The 9,927-nt window shown below is 34.5% G+C and overlaps 1 protein-coding gene across 1 annotated transcript in view; it reads right to left on the minus strand.

Moving 5' to 3' along the window:
* Positions 1-2,882: 2,882 nt before the first annotated feature.
* The window catches only part of LOC106470202 (SH2B adapter protein 1-like), a 23,505-nt gene continuing 16,460 nt past the window's right edge, over positions 2,883-9,927 (minus strand). Inside the window, exons 5-8 of the mRNA XM_013930741.2 lie at positions 9,402-9,478; positions 7,592-7,729; positions 6,366-6,559; positions 2,883-3,734 (exon numbers count right to left, since the gene is read on the minus strand). Of these exons, the coding sequence (XP_013786195.2) occupies positions 3,330-3,734; positions 6,366-6,559; positions 7,592-7,729; positions 9,402-9,478 (814 nt within the window). The 3' untranslated portion in view covers positions 2,883-3,329. The remainder of the gene's footprint in view (positions 3,735-6,365; positions 6,560-7,591; positions 7,730-9,401; positions 9,479-9,927) is intronic.

A 9,927-nucleotide genomic window follows, 5' to 3' on the forward strand; every position in this document is an offset into this window, starting at 1 on the left:
GTGATGTATCCTCCTTCTGTATGGTGTATTATACAAGGTGACAGAAGTGATGTATCCTCCTTCTGTGTAGTGTATTATACAAGGTGACAGAAGTGATGTATCCTCCTTCTGTATGGTGTATTATACAAGGTGACAGAAGTGATGTATCCTCCTTCTGTGTGGTGTATTATACAAGGTGACAGAAGTGATGTATCCTCCTTCTGTGTAGTGTATTATACAAGGTGACAGAAGTGATGTATCCTCCTTCTGTGTGGTGTATTATACAAGGTGACAGAAGTGATGTATACTCCTTCTGTATGGTGTATTATACGAGGTGACAAAAGGTAAAGTAATAATGAATACTGTAATAACATGTTATGTTATGAATTGTATGAAAGTTAAGATTTTTGTGTTATTTATTATAGCAACCACCCCCACATTTTTTTTAAGTTCATAACCCGGACAAAGGACGGGTACCTCAGCTTGTTCAAAATAAATCTGATAAGAAACGAGCACAAGCAGCGTTTGTAATGCCATCTAGTGAGCACTGATTGTACCACACGCGAATAACACAAGAGTTATTATTGTTTGAAAGATTTATAGAATTGAAGAAAAAAATAAATATTAAAAATAAAGACAATTTTACTGTTCACAAATACTTCATTTATTGACAACCGTGGTTTCGCTAGTAAAGACGTCATCACGGTAGTGGCGAAACCACGGTTGTGTCAATAAATGAAGTATTTATGATACGTATTCTTGTCTTAGTTTTTTTTTTTCCTCAATTCTGTAATTATGGTTTGTTTGTAGTTAAGCACAAAGCTACAGAATAGGCTATGGTGTGCTCTGCCCACCACGGGTATCGAAACCCGGTTTCTAGCCTTGTAAGTCCGTAGACATACCGCTGTGCCACTAAGCAGCAGTAATTATGGAGTTTCACCGACGGTTTTCAAGCATCAATTACGTGGAAGGGGGAAAATATTTTTTAGATTTCGTATTTTATTTTGATTTATTCTGCTCTTTAAGTCATTAAGATCTTTTTTTTTTTCCTTTGCTACCAGAAATGAGTGATGAAGACATTAAAAAAAAAACAAAATCATGGTTAATTATTTGAAGTTGCAAACAAGAGTTCTTTGAAAGAAGAACGTTTGTTTTTAGTTTATGAAAGACTCGAGTCGGATCGGTTATGGAAGACCAGATATCATACTCAAAAGTATTGTTAAGTATATATATATATATGTATGTGTGTTTTATGTCTGACACAATTAAAAAATTAGCTACTAGAAAAAAAAAATTACACTCGCCAAACTACCCAGATTTGCCATCAGATATATTAACAACTTATTGCTGTATTATTTTTAAAGAAAAATACTTTATTACGAGAATTATTAGAAACAATCTATGGGGTCATTATTCTTTAAACTTTTGTTTTTATAATATTATGGACATTTTGTTTTGTTTTTTTTATTTCGCGCAAAGCTACACGAGGACTATCTGCGCTAGCCGTCCCTAATTTAGCAGTGTAAGACTAGAGGGAAGTCATCACCACCCACCGCCAACTCTTGGACTACTCTTTTACCAACGAATAGTGGGATTGATCGTCACATTATAACGCCCTAACCACGTGGCCATTCCGGGGCCTTATGGACATTTAGACTTCTACCATGTTTGAAAGTAGTCCTATAGTTTCCATGGGAACTAGAAACTTTGTGCACCTGCTCTGGTTGTAATGTTTTACAAGAAAGTCTCTTTACTTCTTAACTAAAGAAAACACGTGACTATAAATATTAGGACCTCATCCTCATTATCATACTTATTTTTTTTAATTTTTCCAAAACTAAATGATTTACAACGACACATCTATTTACAATCAAATTGAATACAACGTTAAAATCATTACACGATAAATAGTTATTAAAAACAGGGGCTTGCCCTAAAAAAAGATTTTACACATGTCCTATGTCACCATTTTAAGAGAACACCGAAAAAACACACACATATATATATAGTTTTTTTTAGAGCAAGTACCCGTTCTTTAATAATGATTTTAACGTTGTATTCCATTTAATTGTATATATATATATATTCACCATTTCATAATCACATTATATATAATGATGAATGTGTTATGTCTTCTTTGTGGTAGTTCAGTTTAAACCACTAACGAAAACAATCTTATATACCTGGAGAAATAATAGCCTAATCACAAAAAAAAATGATGTTACATAGATTACCATAACATCTAAACATGTAAAATGTGTCAGCATGTTAACCAACAACTAACTATTCTTTACTTACGTTCTGAAGTAGTAACACTAACATTCTGGCTTGATTTATGTCACTTTTGGTAACAATCAGTTGTTGATACAAAAGATAGCTATTTACTTTAATCAACTTAAGTTCTTGACTCTTTAAGACCTTCTTTGTCAATACTGCCTATCGACTTTAAAGTAACTTTTAATTTACAAATAAAATTTTGTATAAATACTGAGCACCATCAGCTGGTATTCAGTGACAGACTGGCAAGAATACTTAACCCCACCCCCATCCTCCACTAATATTGCTTAAATAAAAGAATATAGTTAATTTTAATAAATAAAACTATGTTTACAGCAGGAATGGAAAACCTATAGTTGTTGGCATATAGGGAGCCTCAAAGATTGGCCAGTTTCACAGTTGGACCTTTCATGAGGTATCAGATGGGTCCTGGGTTCTAAAAGTGTTAATTAGGACTGAATATAATCAGATGCACTACTTATATAGCTCACAAGTGGACCTTTTATGATTTAAGTCAAGCTGGCCTGTGGAGGAACTGTCCCACCCACATGTACACCACTCCTAGTGGCCGACAATGCAAACTAAGTGTAAGAAATCAACTAAGTCAATTTTCAGTTTTAAACTGGTTTTAAGTTTTGAATAATTTGATGCTCTGTCTCCATTTAATGACAAGTTTGTATTTATACATGAAAATCAGTTACATCATATTACTTAAACATTGACTGAGTAGTTTTAACATTCTACATATCATTTACTAGTATATACAGAACTTATTAAAAGAGCAGCTATAGTCTCAAATGGATTCCTCTCTCTTTTTTTTTTCTCAAGAAACAAGCCTAGCAGAAATATGACTTAACACTGGCATTAGAATCTAGCTGCCTCTTCTTATAAATAAACCAAACAATGAATGTTTGACAATCACACAAAAAGTAGAGTTCACTATTTGTGATTGTGTTGTCAAACTTCTTTGTGTTTATAGTTTATTGGAAATGAAACAAAAACTTCTCGTAGTCTTAACCATCCATTCTTTCTGAGACAGGACAAGAGAGAGAGGTAAGGAGAGAGTACAGTGGTTACACGAAAGAATAAGTGTTTTCTATTGCTCGGCCCGAAACTGCCGCTTGTTGTTGGGGGTTAACATGTAACGTTTCTAAGGATTGTGTTCGAACTCGCACGGATCCACCATAAGTGATGACGTCGTGAAGTTCTGGAATGCTGGGGACTCGACTCTGTCCTGGGGTTCCCGTTCGAACTCCTTCAGAATGGGAAGGTGAACCCCGAGTGGGATGCGAAACTGAGGTTGATTGCTGGGTGCCCTCTGTGTTCACCACGTACTCTGTCAGAGTCACGTCAGATGCTCCGCCAGATTCTAGAGGAATGGGATGGACACGGAAATGCTCCAGCATGTCAAATATTGCCTGGAACCACAGGTGTTGGACTCTGCACTGTCCCTCGGTATTAATGGTCATTCGAAGATGCTGCAGAAAAAGATTAAAAAATCCAGTTAGACCTAACCCAGTCTAAGTGTACTATTGCTCTGTATCACCCACAGTTATCTTCCGTGACATGTTACCTATCTTTACCAGTACCAAAAGGCAATGATGGAAGGCTTTTTTTCAGTGTGTATGTATGTATCTCTGTGCGTATGTGTGTTTAAAACAAACTACTGTAAATGCTCCTTGACTGATATGGAAAACATTTGGCTTGATAGTAGAATAAAAAAGGTTAATTCTCTGAAATAGAAACTGAAAGAAAAGTGCATCCATGTTTTATGAAAAAGTTTAAAGTATGTTCAGTCTTTATTTTTCACATAGCATATATCTTCCAAAATTATAGACATTTGGAATGTGTATTTATTGCATGTTTTCTTCCAACTTATTTCCTCCATCAAATAACAGAAAATAGCTCCATAAAAAACCATAGAGAAAGAAATGAAATATGTACATGTAATCTATGTTTGGTTTAGTTTGAAAATCGTGCAAAGCTACATGAGGGCTACCTGCGCTAGCCATTTCTAATTTAGCAGTGAAAACTAGAGGGAAGGCAGCTAGTCATCACCGCCAACTCTTGGGCTACTCTTTTACCAACGAATAGTGCGATTGACCATAACATTATAACGCCCCCACGGCTGAAAGGGGTGAGCATGTTTGGTGGGACGGGTATTCGAACCCGCAAATTGCGAGTCGAGTGCCCTAACCACCTGGCTATGCCGAGCCTCACACAATCTAATCAGAGTTTAACGATTTTTCTAATAATTGACACAACCTCTCTACAGATATGTTTCTAACTGTAGAGACTACCTTTAAGTAGAAATGTATTCATGCCTCTTTATAGTCAAAGGAAATGCCAACAAGTGTGATAAACAGAGGAAATATACTACTGTTTGAAAAACAAAAACAAAAAATTAAAGACACCTATATATTTTAAAGCAAAATTTTCATGTATTATAGATTCAAATAAAAAGCGCCACCTTTCATGAAAACGTTTCATTACTGGAACAAAATAAAATAAAAGTTTGATTTGAATATTTCAAAAGTAAAGAGACATCAACTGAATTATGTGATAGATCTAAGATGTGCTAGAGGAATAAAAATGTAACTTTAACAACACTGAAAATAGTTGGAATCACTGATGGAAATCAACAAAGTTCACTCAAAGAAATTCATAAACACATTCTGGAAGTTATAAATGGCCTTCACTGACCTAAGTCTAAAACTAACTATCGCATAAACTCAGAGGTTGATATTATCCATTTCATTTTATTTGGACTACAGTTGATCAGAGGCTATAACCTGTTCTGTGATTCAAGATACCACTCCAACTTGTGCATCCATTCAATACACACTCCTCCTGAGAAGCTAGTTACAGTAGAAAACTGACAGAAACTAAAGATCCAAGACCACTAAATAATCAATCAACATTTAGTTCTTTTTGTACTAGCCAGATGTTCAGAAGGTTTACTTGACTGCACTAGATGGTATATATATTTGTTTGTGGGTGGTATTTGTGAAAAAAACAAAAACTCCTCTACCGATGGTTGGTTCGACAGTTCTTCTGAATGATAGTAAGATTATTTTGAATATAAAGTCAGTGTTAAGATGAATAAATAACATTACCCTAAAAATCTGATTTGTAAAAACGACTTAAATAAAATTGGTAATATTTATAACTAACTTACATAATCTGGTTAACACCATAACACACCTAGACCACTACTACATCGTGTCTCAACTGGCCTGATAAGGCCTACTATTGGGCAAGAGGCCTCATTGCGACAGATGCGACTTTACTTTCATTCATAAGTTCTTCGAAGTTGCTAACTAATCAACAGAGTATTTCATTTAATAATAAAATAATGTAACAAGAAGAGTCTTAGAAATTTTCTACTATATACACTGGCTGCATTACGGATATAACATATTAGAACTGGTTTTCGTTCTATTAGTCTCCGGAAAGTCCAAAGAGAATTTCTGTTTTCTCAGTTGACATCTCATATGTTCTAACAGAGATCTCTACACGTGACGAAAAGCTTTTAATTTACAGAGCACGCCCAAAATGAAAGCATTAGTCTATACAGGAACTTTTTGGCAAAACCAGACACGGTTATGCCGCTTTTAAAACTGTAAAATATACACTTTATTACCTTCCACTTTAGAGGAAAAAATAAATTTAAAAGAGAGTAATTTATTTTTTGAATAATTTCTAAAACATTTAAATTTTTGAGTAATTTTTTCATCCACAGATTCCTGCTAACGGTGTCAGGTTTAGCTAGCCATTGAAAGATTAATTTTTATCACTAAACACTTAAGGTACCGCATATCACTTAAGACAAACGACAATACAAGTGATGTAGCTAGAAATTTTTCTGGGAGGGGGTAAATCATTTGAAATTTATAAAATACTAGGGACATATGTGTCATTAAGCTTCTTTAAACAACAATCATGCATGTATTAGTAACACATCTCCAGCTGATCTAAGGGGGGGAGATTTTTTTTTATTAAGATCTTGAAACACAACTTTCCCAGGGGTGGGGGTGGGGTCAATTGCCACTGAGAGATATATACATCTTATTGTAGTAAGAGTTTCTGGAGCTACTGAGAGGGTTTACCTTAGCCCTGCCTTGGAAGTTGAAGGTCAAAACATATTCTCCTTTCCTGGTTTCACTCTGTCGGACTAGAAATACTCCATGGCCGACAAGACCTTCTCTGAGAACGAGCTGCGCTGCATCACTTCTTGACAACATTCCGTGGAACCATGGGTATTCCTTCAGTGTCTGATAGATGTCGGGGACTTGTTCCCCTGCTATAATAACAAAACTTCAATTCTGATATAAATATTTTAGTAACCCATTGTTTAATTACTAGGAGGTTATAAATGTTATTCAAAAACTGTTGAATCCAAACTTTAGTTGCCCGAGAAAACTTAACCTTGCCATCATTTGTGCCAGCTAAATTCATGTCAACGTGTTCCCAACCTGTAGCATGCATTAAAAAAGAAAAGAAAACCCCACACCTCAAAATTCTAGGGTAGTCTCAGTGAATTACCAACATATTCTGTTAGCCAGCACTCGACATTTGACTACTGTAGACTCACTCTTGAAATATTTCTTTTGACTTATTAATATAAACCATTCTTTTTTTTTTTTCCTTAAAAATGATACATATCTGGGGTATGCCAGTAGCTCAAAGGTATGACAGCGGGGGTCGTAACATGAAAAAAAAAAAAAGTTGGGAACCACTGGTGTAAGCACTTAAAAAAAACATGAGAATAAAAACAGCAAACATAGAACCTCTTTAAAAAATGTGCAAATGCTGAAGATTGATTCAATAACATGGACAAAGTGACCATCTTGGAAAGTTACTTGAGCTGTTGTCCACTTTAGAAGGGTTTACCAAACTGAGCCCAAAATTCTAAAACCAGATACCTTCAATTTCAGAATCACTCCAGTAACAGTAGACATATTTTATATTATAACGATTATTTCACTTTCAAGGACAAGTAAGGATTAGATTAAGAACCTTGTTACGAAAATTACACGAGTACACAATATTTCACAAGGCAATTCAGGTGTATATATATATACAAAAAGATACAACCCATCAACAAGTTGACACATAGCACGACGTGACACTTTTTTTTACTTCTATTTTTAAATGTTACTCAAATCTTGACAACAAAAAGCTGGAAAAAGAGATATATATCGGAGTGTAACTTGAACTGTAAAAACATCCTTTCGTTATCTCTAGGAAAATCAGTAATTCTAGCTTAGATACTCCTACTTTTACTTATTTAAAAAGTTCAAAAATCTGAAGATAACGTGAAAGATTTGATTACCTATCTCTCGTTCCAGTCGTGGTGATGTTCCGAGCTCACCACCTCCTACCGCAGGAGTGACTCCAACAATGGCCACTCCTCGAGGAGGTAGATCTGGAGGAGGTTCTGGGCTTACTTCTGGAGTTGTTTCTTCATTCTCTGATATGTCACAGATAAATACATCTCATTAAAATATCAGCACAAGATTTACGAAACATTCTTAATCTTCAGCACGGAAAAATTCCTTTAAAAAAATAATTCATCAGGAAATATTTTCTCACATTTCATAAAGTTTTATGCAATCTTAACCCTAGTTCTGTCAGGCGTGTTCTTTTCTACAACATCTGAACAGTGTTATTTCAATTTTCTGCAGATATTTTTGCCATGTGCAGACAGTCGCATTACAGCCTTGTTTTACTGATTTTCCTTGATTATAATGTTAACTTACTAATTCAACAAAATCTTTGCAAGCCTACAGAAATGTACGTATTTAGAGGTTATTAGTATCGAACTGGGGGGGTATGATTTAGTTATGCTTTTATTAAAATATGAATGTAAATATTGTGAGCTTTGTAACAAAACCACATTGTTCCACAGTTTGCATTAGATGTATTGTGTAGAAAATCCCTTATAAATATTTTCAATAAAAGCATAAACCATTCATTCTGTTATACCATCAAGTTCAAGTTTAATTCTTATGCTAGAGAGCTGATCCGAATAAATCAATATTTTAGATTTTGGTTTCAGGATTAATTTTCATCTCCTTTGTTAGGTACAACAGTTAAGACAAACATACATTAACACTGCCAGCTAGCAGAAAATACATCATATATATATGCATTTTATATTCGTGTTGCATTAAATTTAATTAAAACTGAGATAGTAAGATCATATTGAGATCAGCTAGAATTAAGCTTCAAAGTTGGAAAAATTATTATGAAGTCAAACCTTCAAAAATTGTGACTTTGGTAATCAATTTTAACACCCTACTTATCATACTGTCGTATTTATCACCTGGTATATTTTACTTTAAACAAAATTGTGACTTTGGTAATCTATTTTAACGCCATACTTATCATACTGTCGTATTTATCACCTGGTATATTTTACTTTAAACAAAATTGTGACTTTTTATGATATCACAATTTTCTTTAATTTTAGTTTCTACAAAAGCAGTTCTTTAAGGCAAAGTTGTGTGTGTGTATTTTCATTGGAATTGTATGTGTATGTGTGTGTGTATTTTCATTGGAATTGTGTGTGTGTGTATTTTCATTGGAATTGTATGTGTGTGTGTGTATTTTCCAATTCCAATGAAATTATAGTCAATAAAATGTCCTAGTTAAGTTTCCGGGAACATAATTTTTTCACAGATAAGCCGGCTTTATATAGTTATTTGTTGTAACATGGACTGTATTACCATGGTAACAGATTTTTATATTCACTAGTATAGTTGCTAAGCATGATTATAATCTGAAATAATCCTTACAAGTCTAATAATTTCCTACAGTATGACCAGGTGATTAGGGCGCTCGACTCGCAATCTGAGGGTTGCAGGTTTGAATCCCCGTCCCACCAGATATGCTCACCCTTTCAGCTGCGAGGGAGTTAGAAAGTGACGGTCAATCCCACTATTCATTGGTAAAAGAGTAGCCCAAGAGTTGGCGAAGACTAGCTGCCTTCCCTCTAGTCTTTCACCGTTAAATTAGGAACAGCTAGCACAGATAGCCCTGGTGTAACTGTATGCGAAATTCAAACCAAACCAAATCCTACAGTAAGCACGTTTATCCTCTGCAACATAACAGAAAATGAACTGTAAAAAAGAAGTACTTACTTTTACTAGTTACCGGAGCGCTTTGTCTTTCTCTTAGCCTGGTTAAACTATCCGAAGGTACACTTGGCAGTCTTGACCTATTCAGTTAGGAAAAAAATGGTTTACATTATCTTCTACGCCACTCATCTTCTTTTACAACACTTCTGTAAAGAAAAACTACTGTATTAAACTGTAACTGTTTCATTTCCTGACTACGATGCAAAGCATAATATTACCCGTGATATTACAGTATGTACTGATCACTCCTTCACATTTGCGCTTGTTAGAAAATGTCGCACGAAAAAAGTAAAACATCAGGGAAATGTCACGGTAGTCCCTACAAACATAATAATATAAAGATATTTATCTTTGTAATTAATAACTCAAACTATCAGAAAATATCCAACTGGTGATCTAAGTATGTGTAGTTAGAAGTTTTTGTGCTTTGTCTGTCACTCGTAATTAAGGCTGTTATCAATTAAATGTAATTATTAATGTAAAACTTAATAATATAAAGATATTTATTTTTGTAACTAATAACTCAAAC

Source organism: Limulus polyphemus, unplaced genomic scaffold, assembly GCF_000517525.1.
Source record: "Limulus polyphemus unplaced genomic scaffold, Limulus_polyphemus-2.1.2 Scaffold3873, whole genome shotgun sequence".
In the NCBI taxonomy this organism is placed as follows: Eukaryota; Metazoa; Arthropoda; class Merostomata; order Xiphosura; family Limulidae; genus Limulus; species Limulus polyphemus.